Consider the following 22,835-nt stretch of genomic DNA (forward strand, 5'->3'; position numbering starts at 1 on the left):
GATGGGAAGTTGGGTGAGAGTAGAAGCAAGGAGACCAATAATGATGCTCCTGCTGTCTTTGGGCTGCTGCGTATGATGGATGGTTTCCTGCACAGAGTGGTAATAGTAAAGAGAGACAGAGGTAGGCAAAGTAGGGATCTATGCTGAAGAAGAAGGTGATATGCTGGATGAGGGAAAGGAGGGGAGTGGGGGTAGAAAGATAAGTATTCTAATTCTCAGGGATTTTTATTGCCTAATATTTTTAAAAAATTTTTAATGTTTATTTATATTAGAGAGAGACACACACAGAGCACGAGCAGGGGAGGGGCAGAGAGGGAGACACAGAATCTGAAGCAGGTTCCAGGCTCCGGGCTGTCAGCACTGAGCTCAATGCAGGGCTTAAACCCACTAACCGTGAGATCATGACCTGAGCCGAAATTCGATGCTTAACTGACTGAGCCACCCAGGCGCCCCATGCCTAAAGTTTTTTGTTTGAGCAACTGGTGATGCCATTTACTTAGAGGGAAAGATTTGGCAGAGTAAAGATAGACAGTTGAGACATAGTAAGTAAAAAAGTCTGCTTTTGCATACTATGTCTGACATGCTGCATCACTAGCAGGAAACAGATGATACATGAAGTAAACTCAAGTTGAATGTTTACAGAGATGTGAATGGGATTAAGGGACCAAACACAGCAACCAAGAGTTAGCAACAATGGGAAGTCTGAAGGGGCAGGGCAAGGAGAGCATTACTGGACACATTGGAGCTATAGTCATGGCCAAGGACCCACATAACATGAGTAGTGGAATTAGGTAGAAAACAGGACCAGTGACAAAATCACAGCTGAACAGGAAGAGAGGTAAAGTGGTCATTTATCTGTCCTCTTTATCTTTCTGCTCTTTCATATCCTATTGATGCTTCCCTCTGGATGAATCCAACCAGACACCCAAGAGCTTGAGTGCCCAAAGCGATGTTGTTGGTAGAGAGCAGGGCACAGAGTAGGACAGTGCCACATGGGGAGTGAATCTGACAGACAAATAGAAAAGGCAGCACCGATGCCTCTACTACTCTTTATTGGGATCTTTAAGAAGGCAGGAGAGCTAAGGGCAGAGATTATTTGAAAGTCATCAGCATTTCGGTGGTCTATGTTGCAAGTTCAGGGCTAATATTTGTTAGGCTGTCACTCTGTGTTAGGCACTCCATCAACATTTCACATGCATTTTTCCAATATAATTCTCAAAACAAACCTATAGGTTAAATATCATTACCTCATTGGCACGGTAAGGGTATTTAACCTATAGGTTTGTTTGGAGAATTAAATGAGGCAATTGGAGCACAATGAAGTGAAGCAATTTGTTTAAGGTCACACTGCTATTAGGTAGCAGATCCAAGAATTAAGTCCCAGACGTTTCTATCCCCAGGGCCAGTGATAGCAATCATCACTGCACACAGCTTCTCCGAGAGAATTAAATACTGGTGCAATGACATGTTGGGTCACATGTGTTTTTTTTTTGTTTTTGTTTTGTTTTGTTTTGGCTTTTTTCTTATAAGACTCTTCACTCTTACATTTTTTTCCACTTCTTTGAAAGAAAACAATTCTGACAAGAATTCATCAAAGAAGATATTCCAAATTTTACTATCCCGATTTGGGTATTACTTTTGATTAAGGCTGTTTGCAGACTAGAATATTAGTAACCTACATATTCCCTCTTCCACAAAAAGAGTAGATTCACTTTTATCTTGGGAACAAAGCTGGATAGAAAAGCTTTTTTTAACTTTTCCTAATTCATGAAACATTTATCTTCAAGTCAGGTTTTGTTATAGCAGCACAAATGTGGTCTGTCAGCATTTCCATTATAACCCCATATTTCCAGGGCTTTTCAAGAGTGCCTTAGAGATTCTACTTTGAATTAAAACTTGGCATTCAGGATTTGAATCAGAAAACTCCATTTTCCTTAACAATTAATCAAATAGTTTAGAGATTCTCACTTTAGAAGAGCATCAAATGTAAAACTTTTACTAATGCAAAAAAAAAAACATTTTGCTAATTAATATATATATATTATATATATATATATAATATATATATATACCCTCACTATGCACGTATAATATTATACAACTATATATGATATTAGTTCTCAAAGAAAATTAACTATAAAAGTTCCTAAGACAATATATTAAAGCTAATTATAACTTTACTTTACTTTGCCATTTTGGCTTTGTAAGTAATTTATTTCTACTTTGGGTATTTAGAGAATTTGAAATTCTCAGCATAATTGGTTTAAAATTGTAACAGTATCAAGATAATTGAACCAGAATAACATGGGCAGGGGGATCTGGAAAGAGTACCAAGATGTTTCAACATATTTTTGTGAAATTTAAATTCATGTGGGGAAATTTTGCATTCTGTGAAAAGGGATTAACAGCAAGCATTAATTCTGTAAATAAATATTTGAAATTTAACTTTGTGAACACAACAGTAATAGGACTAAACAGAGCTTAGTTATAAAGCCTGTCTAACTTTTCTTAGTTCCAAACTATTCCATGGATGTCCTATAGCAATGAGGAGACATGATGATAATACTCTTCCATATCTCATTTTGTAATCTTTTCTGTAGTCTTTCAACCAGCAGTAAATGGGTTTAGGACTAAGTAAATACCAGGTAGTGAATGAGAGGAGATGAAGCCTTTTAATAAGCCTGTTCTCCTGATTGACCTCTCTCCAGCCACATTGGCTGCTTTGTTCTAGAAATACACTATGTAAAAACTCCTATCTCTGAGACATTTGCTTTACCTTTTCCTTCTTCCTGGAATTCTTTTTCTCTTGATGTCTGCTTGGCTTTCTTCAATTTTTGTTCAAACCTTACTTTTTAAATGTAATCAAACCATATCATTCCCTTGATAATTTGGTTTACTCTTAGCCCCTCAATCCCAAAACCCATGATACCCCTTACCTTATCTGACTTTTCTTTTTTTTCCCCAATACTTATGATCTCCACAAACACACTTTATACTTTTTAAAATATCTATTCCCACCCTATCCACTTATAATATAGGGTGGATGAAGACAAGATGCTTTGTTTTATGTTATGTTTTATGTTCAAGGTTCTTTGTGCCTGACATAGATTAACTCCTGAAAAATATTTGTTGAATGAATACATTGTTCAATTACATCTGAATTTTAGCCCATAACAAGATTATACAAACATTATTCCACACATGACTTTCTCTGTTTCTTCTACAAAATTTGTGTTATTTCCATAAGATAATTAAGAATGTCTTTTGAACATTGGTGTCAAAATTAAAAGTCCCCATATTAAAATCCCCCATGTAATGTGTTGTGAGCCAAATTTTCTTGAGATAATTTAAATTGAAGTTTGGGAAGTTCTGTGGCTAATAATTTTAGTTATTGTTTGGAAAAGATGACCTGAATGGATAGATGTGAAGTATAGTGTTCATAAAACAAATTATTTTGTGTTAAAAAGAATTTACATGTGTTATAACATTTTTATCATGTAATGATATTAATGACAAACTTTCAAAATTCAGGAATTAAAATGTGATCTTGTATTCCATGACAAACAAAAGAACCCTACATACTTAGCTGTGATGGAAATGAGGTAAAACAAGAAACGTCTATAAACGTTGACCCCATGGCTTGAAAACTATGCTAATTCTCATAGAGTGAGAATTCACTACCAGCTCAGTAGCATAAAAGTGAGGATACTTGAATTTCAGTCCATAGACCAGCATGTATAACACACTTACCAGCACAGCCATGTCTGATTTTGAATGGTAGCTGATAGCAAAACCTAACATTTTCTATCATGAGAATGTATAATTTCATTATTGGACGAAACAATACTTTAAACCAAATAAAATTAATTATCTTTTGATTTCTGTCACATATTTGGAGAAATTTATTTGATTTTATTTCTGCTTTGTCTTCCTAGGGTAACTGTGAGCAATCACTTTATGGTCATATGCATTCTGTCAATGATGCCACCTTCACTCCTAGGGTGAGTTCAGTTCTCTGGATAAATTATTTTAATACTTCATATATACAAGTTAACTGTATTGAAACAAAGTCCCAGGGGTGGGGGGATGGTAAGTTAACAGGGTGAAGAGAACAAGGCTAGGGATTAATTATGGCAGTGGAAAAAATATATAGTCTGGGTTGCAGAAGTTTAAAACACACATGTACAATATACAGTGGGAGGAATGACGAGGAATTCTACTATACTTACTCCACTTAAACACATTTTTTAAAGTGTCTTGTCTAATATGAGCTTCACAAAAGTAAGCAGGATAGACTTGTAAATATTAATGTAGAATCATAAAAATAATGAAAATGCTTGAATGGAAACCCAAGAATAAAAAAGCCGTCAAAGAAAAATAGACTTCCTTCAGGTTAGAACAGAGCAACCTTGATTTGACAGTTTTTCAATTGCTCATTGAAAGGTTTCAAATATATCTTTCTTCATATAAACTGATGACATAGCAAAAGTGTTTATCCATAAGCTTGAGGCATTCAGATATCAGGATGATTTCACCAACTAGGAAGACTGTTAAACACGGCTTTGAGTTGCTAAGCTAAAAGGGTGCAGATAGTTCTCAGGGAAGGATGATTTAAGTTTGTTCTTTCTCAGATGAAAGCTATTTGACTGATAGATGACCTCTCAAGTCCTTTCAAACTCTATGATTTAATTATTGCTAACATTTCACTTTGTCTCTAAATTCCCAATAGAGTGTGAATCTTAATTCCATATCCCTCTTCTTTCCCAATTAGCTAAAAAATTAATCTGATAGATTACCTACTTCTAACTTCAAAATGACAGCGTTGTCAAAATTCTGATACTATCATGCTGTTATTATTCTTTTAGACGGAAGAAAAATGCTCACTAAAAATTATTTCTTCTAAAGGCATGTTGTTTGCTCCAACTAAAATTGTGCTGGTGTCGCTGTGAATGACACCTGGAATGTTAGTGATGGGCTCAACTACAATTATATTTTAACAAATTCATCTTAGTAAGGAATTTCCATTTAATTGACTCTATTGAGCCAATATATTATGGATTAGTTCTAGGTACCAAGTAAAATTTTATTTTTAGCAGAATTATGGAGCCATTTAAACACTATGAACCCATATGATATAAGGATATTTATGCTAAAAATCTATTAAACAGCTTACAGCTTTACATACCCTAAGAAAATTAAATGGAAGCTAAATGGAAATAAATTATTTTGTGAGTTAGGCATTTTATTTTTGGTAAGCAATAACATAGCTGAAAAAGACATACCATTTAACATCTCAAATAATAAAATTAATAAATATAGAAATAGCCAAATTAAATTTATTTATTTAGCAACCAAGGAAGATGTGCATTAAGTGTACATAATTCAAAAGCAAGATGATGAATATAAGGCCCAGATGTCCGAGATAGCTAACAAAATATGATATTAACAAAATGATATTTTGTTATGATGACTGACACTCCTAAGTGAAATTTTTGGTCACATATGTCAGTTGTTTTGGAAACGGTTTTATTTCACATACTTGCCAAAGAATATCAAAAGTTTAGGAGGTAGTAGTGACTGAAAGAGCACAAAGACTTTTACTCAAGGACATGGCATTGTGACACAGTTCCCATTCAAATAAACCATCAGACAAAGCTGTCATAATAAATGAATTATACAGTGCATATATAGCAGGCAGAGATTTGAATTATTTAGAATTAGACTTGCTAATTGTTTGATGCCTTCAGGGATATGTATTCAAATTGCATTACTAGTTAAAAATGTATTTAGCTATTTACGTAAACACAGTTTTAGGTAAATTCTACATTTTAAACTTCTGAGCAGAAATCATAAATGTAAAATTCAGTGTTACCTAGCTAGCAACCAAGAAACGCAGAAACAAACACCCAACATACGATAGTTATTTATGGTCCTAAAACTCTACATAAATTGAATTGTGTTTCTATGTTATATTATTAGGGCTATGATGTCTTTATTTCTGACTGATTTTTCTATTGGAAATAGATATTTTTTAAAACTGCTTTTTAAAGTAATCTGTTTAATGATACATTTTAAGGAACTATGAAAGCTTTCTACTAAGTCCATTTTGTAAAGCAAAACAAAAATTTTTAAAATTGACAGTAATTGCTGAAAAACTAGTAATAGAAAATTCAATGTACGTTAAACACAAAACCAATAACATATATATATATAACATATATATAATAACATATATATGTATGTCAACACATATATATACATATATACATATATAACATACATATATATGTATACATATATAACATACATATATATATGTATACATATATAACATATGTATTTGTATGTTAATACATCTTTCCGTGGCTGTTTCCAGCTGTTTTCAAAGGCAGGTAGCCAGTGTGGCTATTGCTGTGCCTGCCTGATGAAGTCAGGTGAACACTATAAATCAACTCTATTAGAATACCAATGTATCTTTCCTTGGGAGTATTTACCACCACCTCACACGTTTAAGCTAGGAATTTAGCCTCATTGTTGAACAAAATTGGAAGGCTGTACAGGATCAAAGACAATTCTAGTAGTTATAGGGCTTTAATTAGAAAGAGAAGTCTTCAGACTTACCTCAAGTCCTATTCTTACTTCTAATTAACCTGTTGTATTAATTCAAATATTGTTATATTGATTTTCCAAATATAGAGGTATGTGTCTTTATTGCAATTAAATAAAATATGGATATTCTGGTTCAAAAATGGATAACATTGTATATAGCCTTAATAGAAGACAAATCAAATTCTAACTTGTTTTCTACATATATAATGCCGTGAAATCTGTAGCTGCCAAGAATGGAGGTGAAGGAACATGAAGTCAATCAGTGTTATCTTTACAGCAGTCTGAAGTTTTGAATAGATAAGAGAAAAATGGGTTTAAGGAATTTGTACCAAGGAAGATACCTACTCCATCTGTTGACCTTGAGTCATGTGGAGGGTAAGAGATCTAGAAGGAAAGTGGTAATTGTGGATGATATTCAGGGTCACAATTTAAGCGAGGAAGATAAAGGAAGTGTTGGGATTTTAGGGGAATTGGCTGACTATGTATATGGAGAATGGTAGTGAAGGGTATATGAGAGATGGGAGGGGTAATGAGCTCAGATTGAGGAACAAACATAACTCTCTGGAAATGAAAGTCTAAGTAATAAGGGAAAACCTGCTGGCTTGAAAGGTCTATCAATAACAGAAATAAATATAACACCTTCTGTATGTCAAAATGGCCATAAAATCAAAATGAAAACATCAAAGAACTCATAAAACATAAAGGTATGGGAAAAGATTAAGTCCAGTCTGCATTCTATCCCTAAGTATCTTACCCTGCACTTTCTACCATAAGGAAGTATGGTCTAAGTTAGCTTCATTTTAAGGGTCATCAAGGAAAAAATTGACTTCCAGAATTAAGTGAGGGCTCATGGATCAAATGAGATCTTTTAAACTCAAAATACACCAGCATCCCACTGAAATCCTAAAGCAGATTGACCGCTTGAATAGATTTCACTGCTGAGAATCTCCCAGGCACTCTCCTTCATTCTTTGAAGACTACAGTTCCTGAATCACTCTTTCTCTACCTATGTGGCCCATGAGATAGTCTGACCACGTACTTCCTTGACCACATTTTCTCCAACACCCTTTTTCTCCTCAGCTACATGTTCCAGAAGTCAGACTCTGAACACCTTAGTCATTAACTGTACATGTATTGCATCCAAAATCTCATTTCCAAGCATGCTTTTCTGAAAGCTTATTTGTCTTTCCAGGTCTTAAGTAAATCCAGTACAACATTTTCTCTCCCTGACTGAGAGGTCTAATCAGTTAAAATCTCACTCACCTTCTTATCACCCTTTCTGCCTTCACTTTATCATTTTACCCCAGCTTAGGTTCTTCAGTTGCCATTCTGTCAGTTCCATTGCAAAGAACTTTAGTTCTATTTGACCTAATTTTCTCTATATTACATACCTGGAATATCTAAATTCTTTAGCCTGTACAGAAAGGATTTAAAAATGCAAGAGAATTGGGGTGCCTTGGTGGCTCAGTTGGTTGAGTGTCTGACTCTTGATTTCAGCTCAAGTCATGGTCTCACAGTTTCCCGAGTTTGAGCCCCTTGTCAGGCTCTGCGCTGACTGATGGCACAGAGCCTGCTTGGGATTCTCTCTCTCCCTCTCTCTCTGTCCCTCCCTCACTCATGTTCTCTCTGTCTCTCTCAAAATAAGTAAATAATTAAAAAATTTTTTTTAATTAAAAAGTGTTTTTTAATTTAAAAAATTAAAATTAAAATTAAATAAAAATGTGGGAGATTTTAATATACTATACCATCAAATTGGTTGCTTTCTGGTTGTTTTTTTTTAAATATAGTTGACACAAAATGTTGCATTAGTTTCAGGTGAACAACTTAGCGATTTAAGAGGTTTATGTATTATGCTATGTTTATCACAAATATAGCTACCATTGGTCCTGTTAACATCACTGTTAAAATGTCTTTGACTGTATTCCTTATTCTCTGCTTTATATTCCCATGACTTACTCATTCCATAGCTGGAGGCCTGTATCTTCCTCTATCCTTCACCCATTTTGCCCAACCCCTCATCCTCTTCCCCTCTGGCCAACCATCAGTTTGTTCTCTGTATTTATAGTCCTGATTCTGCTTTTTGTTTACTCATTTTTTTTACATTCCATTTATGAATGAGATCATATGGTATTTGGCTTTCTCAGTCTGAATTATTTCACTTAGCATAATCCCCTCCAGGTTCATCTATGTTGTCTCAAATGGCATGATCTCATCCTTTTTTTATGGCTGTGTAATATCCCACTGTGTGTGTGTGTGTGTGTGTGTGTGTGTGTGTGTGTATACACCACATTTTCCTTATCCATTTGTCTATTGATGGACACTTAGATTGCTTCCATGTCTAGGCTATTTTAAATAATACCACAATACACATAGAGGTGCATATATCTTTTGGAGTTAGTGTCTTGGTTTTCCCTGGATAAATACACAGTAGTGGAATTATTGGATCATATAGTATTTCTAAACAGTTCCTTTTCTCCACATCCTTGCCAACACTTGCCTTGTTTCTTGTCTTCTTGATTTACACATTCTAACAGATATAGATGATATTTCATTGTGCTTTGATTTGCATTTCCCATTAGTGAAGTTGAGCATCTTTTCATGTATCTGTTTACCACCTGTATGTTTTCTTTCTGGAGATATCTATTCAGGTCTTCTGCCCATTTTTAGTAAGATTGTTTGGGTTTTTTTGGTGATAATTTGTAGAAGTTCTTTATATATTTTGGATAATCCTTTATTCGATATATCATTTGAAAATATGTTCTCCCATTCAGTAGGTTGTCTCAGTTTTTCCCTATTGAGAATGATAAGTATGGGTTTTTCATATATGATTTCCATATATCGTTCCTTATTTGATTTTTGTTGAGAGTTTTTATCATGAGTGAAAATTTTGGACCAATGTGTTTTCATTTTCATATGTCTCCATGTATTTTTTTTATTACTCCTCTCTTGCTTCATTGACTCATTGATTGTTTAGTATCATTTTATTTAATCACATGTTTGTATTTTTTTCCAGGTTTTTTTCATGTGATTTATTTCTAGTTTCATACCATTGTAGTTGGGAAAGTTGCATGGTATGGTATTGAGGCTTTATGGCCTAATATGTGATCTATTTTGAAGAAGATTCCATGTGCAATTGAAAAGAATGCATATTCTATTGTTTTTGAATGGAATGTTCTATATATATCTGTTATGTCCATCTGGTCAAATGTGTCATTCAATGACATTGTTTTCTTATTGATTTTCAATGTAAGTGGAGTAATAATACTTTAAAGTATTAAAATAGGACTTTAAAGTCCCGTGCTATTATTGTATTGCCACCTATTTCTCTCTTTATATCTGTTAATCTTTGCTTTATGTATTTATGTGCTCCAGTGTTGGGTACATATTTACAACTGTTATATCCTCTTGTTGGATTGATCCCTTTAACTTTCTGTAATGTCTTTCTGTATCTCTTGTTATCGTCTTTGCTTTAAAGTCTATTTTGTCTGGTACAGGTATTGATAACCTAGGTTTTTTTTTCCCTCCATTTGCATGGTGAATGTTTTTCCATCCCTTCATTTTCAGTCTGTATGCATCTTTAAGTCTGAGATGAGTCTCCTCTAGGTGAATATAGATGGTCTTGTTTTTATATCTGTTCTGCCACTCTATTTTGATTAGAGCATTTAGGCCATTTACATTTAAAGTAATTATTGATAGGTATGTACTTATTGCCATTTTTAAAATTTATTTTCTTGTTGTTTTTGTAGTTCTTTTTTCCTTTTTCTTTTCTTGTTCTCTTTCTTTGTGATCAGTGAATATCTATAGTGTTTTGTCTGGCTATCTTTCTCCTTATTTGTTTGTGTATCTATCATAGGCTTGGGGTTTGGGATTACCATGAGGCTCATATATAACATTGTAAGTAAATAGCCATTCATATTAATTTGATGATCATTCAAGTTCAAACACAATCTAAATGAATGTGTTTTCTTTCCCCTTTCTCTTTCCTTTTTACTCTATTCTCTATTTTATGTATATGTTGTCATATTTTACATCTTTTTATTCATATTTTTGTTAGGTCTAATTATGGGCAATTATTTTCCATTTAAAAAAATCTCTTTAACATATCTTGTAAAATGTTTTGTGGTGATTAACTCCTTTATCTTTTATTTGTCTGGGAAATTCTTTATCTTTCCTTCTTATCTGAATGATAACCTTGAAGGGTAGAGTATTCTTGGTGGTAGGTTTTTTTTCCTCCAGCACTTGGAATATATCATGTCACTCCCTTCTGGCTTGCAAAAATTCCGCTGAAAAGTCAGCTGATAGCTTTGTAAGTTTTTCTCTTGTGAGTAACTTTTTGTTTCTCTCTTGCTGCTTTTAGGATTCTCTTTATCTTTAACTTTTGACATTTTAATTATTATGTGCTAAGGTGTGGACTTCCTTGAATTCATCTTGTTTGGAATTCTCTGTATTTCCTGTACTTAGATGTCTATTTCTCTCCTTAGATTAAGGAAGTTTTCAGTTATTATTTCTTCAAATAAGTTTTCTACATCTTTATTTCTCTCTTCTTCTTCTTCTTCTTCTTCTTCTTCTTCTTCTTCTTCTTCTTCTCTCTTTTCTTCTCTTCACCCCTATAAGGTGAATGTTTGTTGCTTGATGTTGTCCAAGATATCTCTTAATCTGCCCTCATTTTTAAAAATTCTTTTCAGGGCACCTGGGTGGCCCAGTCAGTTAAGTGCCAGACTTCAGCTCAGGTCATGATCTCAGGGTTCATGAGTTCAAGCCCCGTGTCAGGCTCTGTGCTGACAGCTCAGAGGCTGGATGGAGCCTGCTTCAAATTCTGTGTCTCCCCCTCTCTCTGCCACTCCCCCACTTGCACTCTGTCTCTCTCTCTCAAATAAATACACATTAAAAAAATGTTTTTAATTCTCTTTTTGCTGTTCAGCTTGTGTGCTTTCCATTACCTTGCCTTCCAGATTGCTGATAGTGTTATGCCCAGAATTCGTGATCCCCAAAGACCACCAGGGAGCCGAGTCTAATGCAAAAACAAAGCTTTTGCAAAGCTCGAGCTAGCTCAAGCTCAATGCCCTACCTACACCGACGCAGCGGTGAGATACCGGAGAGGGAGAGCGAGTTTCAAAAGCACAAAGGTTTTATAGGGGTCTAGGGGTAGTTGGTGAGGTAATGGTCGTGGCCTCAGCCGATTGACTGGGGAAGGGTCAGAGTCCTGTTTCGCAGGTTGCCAGGTGTGGTTTGATCGGGAAGTTACTCAAGGGGAGGAGGCGTGGTCTGAGGTTTGAGCGGAGAATTTCTTTCTGCAGCCATGTCAGGGACATAGTCACTCAAGATGGAGGATACAGAACAAGATGGAGGACACAGAACAAAATGGAGTCGGCCGGCCTAGGTCTGCTCTTTCAATAGTTTTTTCTGCATCCTTAATCTATTGTTGATCCCCTCTAGTGTGTTTTTATTTCATTTATTGTATTTTCTAGTTCTGACTGGTTCTTTTTAATGTTTTCTATCTCTTTATTGAAGCTTTCACTGAATTATTCCATTATTTCCTCCAGCCCAGTGAGTGTCTTTATGATCATTACTTTCAATTATTTATCGGGCAAATTGTTTCTTTCTGTTTTATTTAATTCTCTTACTAAGGTTTTTTTTTTTTTTTCTTGTTCTTTCTTTTGGAGAATATTCCTGTGTCTCCCCCATTTTGTTTGACTTTCTGTGTTTGTTTCTATGGATTCAGTAAAATGGCTACTTCTCCTAAACTTGAGGGAGTTATCTTATGTATGGTCACCCCTGTGCAGCTTGCATGTGCTTGGTGGTGGCTGTTGCTGGCTGGCTGGAGCTGTGGCTGTATATGCTACTCTTTTTTTTTTTTTTTTTTTTTTTTAATGTGGAAAAATAAGCCATTTATTTGCTTAAGCCATGATTGGTTAGTTTGTAACTTACATTTGAACATATCCCATGCCCCACCCCACCACTGCCAGGTGAATTCTACCAGGCATTTATTTAATTTATTTATTTCATTTTTAAAATATAATTTATTGTCAAATTGGCTATAGTTACCCTTTTAAAGCATGACATGTCTCCATCTCTCCTGCTATTATCTTGCTGTTCTGTCTTTGCTTGTTTAGTAGCTATTTAGTCAGTGCTAAGTTCCTCTTCGGTAGAAATTGTTATATTAATAGGTTAAATTTGGTGTGTCTGTGGAGAAGGTAAGTTCAGAGTCTTCCTATGTTTCCATCTTAAACTGGAAACCTGGGCCTTTTTTATTTTTTTCTCTTTCTTTAAGTTAACTTTAAATTTATGACTCCAAAGTACAAATAACCACTCATTATTACTGAACATTTAAAATATATTTGTTTAGTGTGTTCACTTTTCTTCACTTAGATTACTTTCATACCTTTTCCTCAAATATCCTCATACTCCCACTTCCCTCTCCTCCACAAACCCTCTTCTTATATCCTTGACTCATTCTTTTATGATAAAATAAAAGCCTTCAGAGAAGAAATCTCTTATTCCTACTACTACATCTCTAAATGTATGGGCATCTCCAGGCATTGTCACTGTCTTACCTTCAGTAATCATAGAAGGAGTTGTCAGCCTCTATGATATTTTAATATTTTAGATTGTACAATAAATTTCATGTCCCATTCTTCTTTCACTCTCTTCATAAGTTTACATTTACAGTTATTTCTTTCTTTCCCCCTTCCTATAGGAGTATTTTATCTGTATATAAACCTGCTCCAAAATTTCCCATTTTTTAAAAAATGTTTGACATTCCGTCTCTCAATCACTTGCTGCCTTACTTTTCTTACTTTCACATATTCTTAATAGTTTCATTTTATAAATTTAGACTTATTTAAAATTGCTTTTAGCAACAGATCTATGAAATATATGTGAAAACTTTTTTGAGAAAGAGACAGCATGAGTAGGGGAGGGAGGGGCAGAGAGAGAAGGAAAGGGAGACTCCCAAGCAGGTTCCACACAGCCAGCACAGAGCCTGATGTGGGACTTGAAGTCACAACTGTGAGATCATGGTCTGAACTGATACCAAGAGTTGGACGTTTAACTGACTGAGCCACCCAGACACTTCTCTATTGAGTTTTTATATTTCTGTTACTACATTTATGATCCATAGAATTTCTGTTGGATTCTTTTTAAATTTGCTGACCCTTGTTTCATTGTTTTTTGTTTTGTTTTTGTCTGTTTTTGAGTTTAGATATATGTTAATTTTTTCACTTTTTAATCCATAATTTCTTTGAAGTTTGAATGACAGTGTTATTTTTTCATTATCTTATCCCTCCATGTTGCCCTGAAATTTCCTATATCATCTTTTCTTCAGCCATTAGAGTATGAACTCCAAGTCAAAAACTCCACTGAAACTGCTCTTAATTTTCATATTGTTACATCCATTGATTAATTTTCCATTATTATCAGGTTTTACTTTTCATAATCACTTAAAAAAATTCTTCATGAATCCTAAGAAGTAAAATCTCCATGGTCATTGCTTCTCAATCTACTGTGCTGAATCCGTCTTTATCTCTTGACTGCTAAATATTAAACAATGTCAAGACTCAATCTTAAATCCAGTTTTTTAGCACATTTTCTTTTCACATCATTTCATTCAAGCCTGTGACTTTTGCCTACATGTGATGATTTCCAAGTAGGTCCCACTTGGATCATCATCATTACACTTATCATTAGCTATTTTGCTTCTCAGCCTGAATGTCTATAATATGTCTTCTTTTAACATGTTAAAAATAAAACTCTTGCTTTCCCTTCATCTTAACTGGTTCCTTTATCCAGCTCTTACCATCTTAGTGTCACCCTATTCATCCCTTCACAGAAGCAGGAGATCAGTCATAGTTCATAATTGTCTTGGGACTTTTTGACTGTTTACTTTTTGGGAAAAAAAAAATCTTTCTAAATTGGAATGCAGTGAAAACAAATGAAAAAAAGAACATTTTAAAATCTTATTTGACTCAATATCTCTAAAATCTAGTATAGTTTATTTTATATTTTTAATGTTCAAAAATATGGTGAATGGATGCAGAGTTCTGAACAAATGAAAGTATAAAGAATTAATTACAGCATTGTATCATTGCATCTTATTGATTTCAATTTTATTAGCCTTCCAAATTCTGTGGACTGCAAGCTAAACATATTTTATTATCAGGATAGATTAGTTGCTCCTTAGAAAGTCTCTATAGAATCATCATTTCCTATGACTTTGGGACACTGGAAAATTACCAAATTTCAATTATACTTTTGGATCCTGATTTTCCCAGTCATGAGATATATAATCTTGAGCAATCATTCAGTTCTGTTTTGAAAATGAATGATAAAAAGAACAGTGAGTGTTAGATTATACATGAAATGTATTTAACATAGTGCCTGACAACTAGAAAATGCTATTATTATCACTCTTCCTCCCTCCTCCTTCCTCCTCCTCCTCTTTCTTCTTCTCCTTTTCCTTCTCCTTCTCTTTCATGAAGCTAACAGTCCTTTTATCCATTTGCATTCAAATAAGTAACAGTAAATAAAAGAATACACACAAACACATAAGATAAATTTCTTATGTCCCATAATTCAATTGTGTTTAACATAATATCAGTAGTATAACCATAAATCTGCAATATACATTTTGTACTCTAACAGAGATAAAAAAAAATGGAATTCTAAAGCTATTCCTAATAAAAACTATGCACTTGTACTAAACTTGAGCTGAATCCTACTAAAAAAATGGATATAAATCTCAGTAGGAGATGTTTTTTTTCATATCAGAATATACCATTTAGTAATTAGTCACTTAAGTGTTTTAAATTTGATCTGATATAGATTAATTGCTTTTCCTAAGTTGCCAGTATGTGTACATAAATGCATTAATTCACATTACCTTTTATTTAAATCATGAAATATACTAATACCTGCAATTGCCTAGTTAAAAAAAAATTATACTCTCTTCATTTTAGTAAAACAAGCTCAATATCTGATTTTCTCAACTTTGTTATCCAAACTCAAATGGAAAGTACTTAGTATCAGTCTCTGGCCATTTTATATAAAGAAATACAAACAACATTTAGGTCATGCAGCCATTGATCCTCTGAAGGACAAATGATGTCAGGCAGTACTTACACGCCAAAAAAATTTCAATTTTGTTTACTTCTTCAGCAATCCAACTTGATGTCAATTACCATTTAGCTGGGCCAATAATATTGATATTTGATGTCAGTTCTTATTCATTACTGCACCTAGATGATGCATAAGTCAAACTTTCAGATGGTGGTGAAAAACACTAAAGCATATTCTACCTGAGGAAATTGGAAACAACAGCAGAATAGAAAATTAAGGGGCATGTAGCATGCCATTTTATTTTATATGAGATTTGAGTTATTTCAGTGCTCCTAATATTCAAAAATTAACTTTATAAATTTTAAACTAATATAATACTATGATATTCTTAAACTAAATCTTTAATGAAGGAATTTTCTTGCCTTAACACTTTTCAGAGAAAATAACTTCTGATAGAAAATTATGACACTCAAAAGGAAAGGGAAAAAAAAGTGAGTTGGATAAGCAGACATTCAAAACTTAATTAGAAAATTATTTTTAAGTGTAATGAATTTATAGAGATCTCCCTTTATTTCTGCTTTGTTTTGGTCTTGGAAGTTAAATACTGTAAATGACAAAAGAATAGGACATTAGAAATTATATCATTCTGCCCTCAAAGTTTAACCTTCAATAACTTCTACAGTTGGATAGCAATGAATTCATGCATTTGTAATTTTCTAGATAGTTCCAATGAAACTAGAAGCAACATTATTATGTTATATTTCTTGACACTTCCTCTTTAACTATAAAACTAATAATTTGTTTTTCAGTATATACATCTTTTGGATGGCTTAAAAACTTGGGGCATATATGAAAACTTCAGTAATAAAATTTCTACTTAATATCTCCCTACTGAGCACCTACTATGTCTTGGGCACTGATCTGAATATTGAGTGTTCAGCAGTGAATGAGGTTAAGTCCTATTCTTATGGACTTTATATTCTGGTAACAAAAGACAATAAACAAGTAAATAAATGAAGTCTCAAGAATAATACGTGTTATCTAACCAGAATAAATTAGCGTAAAAAGAGCACTTAGGTGGGAGTTGAGGTTTATAATGGAACAGGTTAGGGAAGACTCTCTGAGAGAATGACATTTAAGAAAATCATGCAATGATCTTAAAGAAGAGAACTCAAAGAGAGGAAACAGCAAAGGCCAAGTTCCTGAGGTGATAGTAGTATGGGGTAATAGAGTAAAGGCACTGGAATGGACTGGAATTACATTAAGTAGGTGGAATATGTTGCATATAATAGGAAAGTGTTAACTTAGATGGTTGTTATTGGTTAAATGTGAAACAGTTGAGGCCATTTTAGAATAACCTCATAGCATTATATGTGGATTCCAGAATGTTTATTTATACAAAAAATACCCTAGCATGATATATTTTTTTTTTTATTTTATAGCTGAGTAATGCCTAAACTTTTTTTTTCCCCCATAACTCTTGGCATAATCTTGGTAGAAAATTTAATTAATAAATATTCATTGATTAATAAATATCAGAAAGTCCTGCAAGTCAGAACTCAAGGAGCATTTGAGAAGACATAGGACAGTTTTTGCTGTGACAGAATTAAATTTATTTTACACTATCAATCTTAAAATATTACTTAAAAATTTAATACACTTTTCAGACTTTCCATGTTTGTTTTGAGCATTTGACTGCCAAAAATAGTTCAAAATATATTTACTACTTGTATAAGAAACTATGTCACTGCTCAGAACATTTGGCCATTTAGGCAAGTGGTTTCCCCGTGCATGGAAGTCTCATTTAAACAGTTTTTACAGTACTAAGATATTCTAAATAATATAAAAATATCAATATAAAATTACATTTATTTCAAGTCATGATTAGTTATCGTCAGTCTAAGCTTGCATGTGATTTAAACGTTTGAAAAATTGCATGTTTAATAAACATGAGTTTTCTAAGAGATTTTTTTACATACAGGGGTAATGTCTATTGTATCATATATTATCCCTGAATCACATAATTAGAGTGAAAAGAATTGCCACACCAATTTATTCATAAGCACAATTATAAGAAAACTTGATTATTCCTTTTAATGTAATGTTCTCCAATTAATTGTGTGTTTGTGGTGAATGTGACCCCATGAATCCATACTTCAAGAAGTGACTACTCGTTAACATGCAAAACTACAGGGAGAACAGGAGAATCTGCCCTTCTTCTTCAGAAGATTTAATTTGTATACCAAGAGTGGCCCTGCATGGAAAATGTTTCAAAAGTTACATCTCCCGGCAGATGGTCTGGAATTCTCTGTGGCAGACTGTACAATGTTCTTGGACCCAGCATGTCAATCACCACTGTGCTCCGCCTTGCCTTCCCCTTTCAACAGCGTTATCAAAAAACTCAACAGTTTTCTAACTAAAGGAATTTAAGCTTCTCTATTTAAATTAAATTTAGAAACCTAAATTTATTGTATATTTTCTAAAATATTGAAGTTCACGTACTTTTTTTTTTTTTTTTGAGAATTTGCAAACATTCCTTGACTTGTATTGGATGGTAGTGAAACAAAAGAAACTTCTTTCTAATGTAAATGCTGCTGATATCTAGATCTTTTACTTCATCTGAACTAGAGAAAATTAAGACCACAAAGAACTCAAATATAGACTGTGGGATTTTTGTTGTTGTTGTTTTTGGTTTGTTTTTTTGTTTTTTTGCTTGTTTTTTTTTGTTTGTTTTTTATAAGGCTTGATATTGAATTTCACTGAAGGTGTTCAAAACTTTCTCTTGTTAAACTGAAGGGTAGAAATTTTTCTCATAAATGGTTGGTTTTCAGTGTACACACTTAAGTACAAATTTTACAAAAGAAACCAAGAAATTAAATTATGGGTTGCTTTCTAACTATGTTATTATATTATTGAAAAATAGACTGTGCCTTTTTAGAATTCTAACTTTTCTTTCTCCAAAGAGTATTGTATGGATACAATTCCATATCTTTAGAGAAATATAATTATATTTCTAGTAAAAAAAAATTTAGAGTTTCTAAAAAGTTCTAGGCAAACAGAAACACAGCCTAGTAAAGCAATAGTTCTTTAAAGGGCTATGAGTTTTAGCTAAATATATATAGTTCCATCCTCTAATCTATTTTTATGAATCAAACTATAAGGGATATTTTATCCACTCACTTCAATATGGCAACAGACAAATATAGCCTATCATCATAAGCATGAACTTTAGTAATATATACATTATGGTGACTCAAACCTGTTCATAAATTACCATACATACATATATATATATACATATACATACATACATATACATATACATGCATATATACACATACATATACATACATATATACATATACATAATAATTTGTAAATAGGTTTGTGTATATGTATATATATATATATATATATATACACACACACACACATACATGTATATATATAATGTATATGTGTATTTGTGTATGTATATCTCTATATAATGGAACTACCCTGAATTTATGTGACTGCACTTATGTACATGTCAAAATAAAATAAATTTATTGCAGATTTCCCCAACAGTGCTTTTGCAATGAACACTATATTAATCAATAATAATTGGCCACTTTAAAAGAGACTTCTGCCAAATAGAGTAACACCTTTGTTTACTATCATAAGACAAAACAGGTTTAACAGAATTTGTGTGGATCTAGTTATGATATCAGCTGCACGATTAAAGAGCAAAAGGGCAAAGAGAAAAAGGAGTGATATTAAGAACAGTATTAACATGTTGCTGCCATTTTTCCAAGATGATTTGCTTTATTTCACCATAGAGTGTTAAAAATGCATACCTTTGAAAAGCTGCATCTAAACCCTTATGAAATGATTATTTTGAAATTAGTAGAAATATGAATTTGTACCTAGTTCATAGTCAGCACTCTAAATATTTTGAAACTGACTTAGGTGAATAAAAAAAATCATCTTTTTCCAACAAGGGAAGAAACAGATTTGACTGGAAAATTTTCAGTCTGCACCTAAGTCAGCTGCTCATGTGGACATCTGGGTCCCAAGCCCCTGTCTGACCTCTAGTCTCCCCTGCAGAAAACTAGCGCTTCTCTAATTTTCATTCCCTGCTCTGCCCCCTTCATTACTCTGGGAGTATAGAAGGACTGACTTTCTCCCTTGATAAAGGACAACAAATAATGAATTTAAGTGCCTGCATCATTAAAATTGTTATCCCTGCACACTATTTCAAATGCAGTATCAACTGTGACCAGCTTTTACTCTTCATGGGGTCTTGTCATCTCCATGTTCTCATGTAAATTAATGCAAAAACTGCTCCAGCAGTATCACATGATGTTTATTTCCAACTCCAAGTGGATTGTTCTGTTTCTTGATCTGGTAAATGGAAAGAACAGCTTGGCAGTGTGCTAACTTACAGGTTAACAAACAGAGTATTGGTCCAAACAGGGGTGAAGAGCTTTGGGGAAAAAAAGCACAGTATGTATTTTCAAGTGTGTTGAAACAGAGATGCACCTGTATATATTTTGTTCTTACGTATAAATATTTTTAAAATATAAAGTCACAGGACAATACATTTCATTTCACTTAAGAGGTTTACAAATTAGTTTGGATAAGATGATGCCATAGCTCATTAAGGTCTATGATCATGTCATACCCATTTCTGTCTTGCATTTCTCCTGTCCTTTCTCCCCATTACTGCACTCCGTCACCTGGCACTGAGGCATTCTAACAGGGAATGCTTCTCTGGTAAGTATATAATGAATGACTAATAATTTTATCAGACTCCTTTAAAAAGAGAAATTTCATTATTTTAAAAAATTATGTACACATTTCTTTGTTTAGCTCATCATACGAAAGAAAGACTGGTGGAGAGACAAGGATGTACTGTACTAGGACAAGCATAGGTTAAAGCAGCTTGATTAAATGGATTAAAGAGTAGTAGAAGTTTAGCTGTTGAGAAATTGGTTTCTAAAAACATTTGAATGTCCTTTAATTCTCATATTGGGTTACCAATCATTGTGGGTTGTTTTAGGAAGTAGGATCAAATGTAGATAAGTGGCATACGTGCTTTTTTTTTTTTTAAAGGTGGTGGTTTAGAAGAAAATAAGTTGATGGGCAGAGGCAAAGATCTTTCAAGTTATAATCTTTTCAGGAAAATATATGTTCTTCTCTGTGTGTGTGAGTTACTCGGGTGATCAAATTAATTTTGTACATGTGCCATATTATAAATGCTTAAAGATTGGGTGAAAGTCTATTGGCATGTTTTAGTTAAATCTTCTATTTCCCAATTTAGCAGGAAAAGTGAAAAGAAAAATTATAAAACTCTAAGCTCTACTCAGGCTTTTCATTGTCTGGCCACGTTCGCTAATGGCCACATTCCCCCAGCATCTCTTATTTTTACTCTCAGCTTCTAGTACCAAAGTCACTATCCCAAAATCAAACAATAATGTACATAAAAATTAAATTTAAAAGTTTTGAATAAAGACCTCTATGTACCTTACATATGAATTTATTTGTGACTTTCTTCTAGTTTATCTAATGGATTTGAACTCAGATTGAGTCTCAGATCCCAGCTACCACTTACCAGGTATGTGGATTAGAAGTAGCCTCAATTTTCTCATATGTAAAATGGCAATAGGACTATGTACCTCATAAATTCATCAAGTTAGTCTGCTGAATGCTGGATATTTTTGTATTCCTATAAATATTCTTGAGCTTCATTCTCAGATGCTTTTAAGTTACTTAGAAACTGCTTCTTTCAGGTCTGCTTTTTAGATTTGTCAGGTGGGACTAAAGACATACTCCATTACTGATGCAAACTCTTCTTTGTGCTCCAATCTACCCAGCACTCCTGAATCTTGAAGTGTTTCAGTCTTTTGGGAAAGACAGAATTCCTAGGATTTGTGTGAGGGCCTTTCCCTGTTCTCTCTAATAATTTCAGGTGGTTCTTTCTAGGCCTATAGGTAGTTTCCTCATATGTATATGTCAGTCAGTTCTCAGCTAAATACTAGAGAAAGTTGCTTTGCAGATTTCCAGCATTCTCCCTGGACAACTCTCTTCTGTGCTCTGCCTTGCAAACTCAAGGTGCTTTTGTCTTGCCAGACTGTGTGCTCCATTCACTTAATTTTACGAGTCAGCCATGTTCTGGATTCTCTTTCTTTGTGCTATGGGCTAGCAACTGTCACGGTAGTATGTCACAGCAATCTTCTGTGGTTCACTTCATTAGCTTCCTGTCTCTTCATGATTATTGTCATTTGTTGTCTTATGTACAGTGTCTTGTAAACCATGTTTCCTATATCTTGTATATATATGTATATATATGTATACATGTTTCCTATATCTTGTATATATATGTGTATATATGTATATATATATATATATATATATTTTTTTTTTTTTGGTTGTTTCAGGTAGGAGAGTAAACCTGATCCCTGTTACTTCATTGTGACTGTCAGTAGAAGTCATTTTATCATCTGTGTTTAACCATCAACAGACTTAACCAGAATATATGTGATTATAATGATAACATTCTTCTTAAAATTTATAGTGAGCCTCTCCTCCTATAAAAGAGTAAATCTGAATTATATCCCTGGTTGGACCACAGATTTCATGTGAAGACCTAGACAAATCCTTTTAACTTCTCAAGCCTTCATTTACTTTTTTAGTCTGGAGGAAACATTGAAATAGACAATTCTCTTTCAGAAATGTATCAGTGAACACTAATATTTTCTTCAGAAATTGAGAAAGGCTATTGAATTTAAATATATCAAAAGGCTTTTAAGGAAAACAAGAATGTATTTTCAACATCTGGTCTTCCTGAATTTGAAAGATTCTTTGTGACTCAGTGCTTACTAACAAACCCAGCAGTGAAACTGAAATCTTCACTTGCTCATTCATAGCAATGCCAAACTGAAATAATTTAACACTGGTCTCTCTTTAGATATTAAGTAATAAGCTTTAGCCTATACTTCTTATCTCTTTGGTTTATTCCTTCATATTCCAATAATCCTATTACCCTACTTTGACATTATGGTATGTAACTATGTAAATATATCATGGAAGTCTACCTCAAAGTGAGAAGTCATATCAGAAGAAAACACCAAGGGACTACAAGACAAAGATTTCATACATGGCTATCTTAAATAATGCCAATAATCACACTG

General features: G+C 33.5%; 1 protein-coding gene across 5 annotated transcripts in view; it reads left to right on the forward strand.

Moving 5' to 3' along the window:
• SPAG16 (sperm associated antigen 16) overlaps positions 1–22,835 on the forward strand; it is a 997,079-nt gene that overhangs the window by 697,152 nt on the left and 277,092 nt on the right. For all 5 annotated transcript variants that reach the window (XM_019838629.3, XM_045034448.1, XM_019838628.3 and 2 more), the window contains one exon: positions 3,936–4,001. In XM_019838629.3, coding sequence (XP_019694188.1) covers positions 3,936–4,001 — 66 coding nt within the window. The remainder of the gene's footprint in view (positions 1–3,935; positions 4,002–22,835) is intronic.

The sequence above is a fragment of the Felis catus genome, chromosome C1 (assembly GCF_018350175.1).
Source record: "Felis catus isolate Fca126 chromosome C1, F.catus_Fca126_mat1.0, whole genome shotgun sequence".
In the NCBI taxonomy this organism is placed as follows: Eukaryota; Metazoa; Chordata; class Mammalia; order Carnivora; family Felidae; genus Felis; species Felis catus.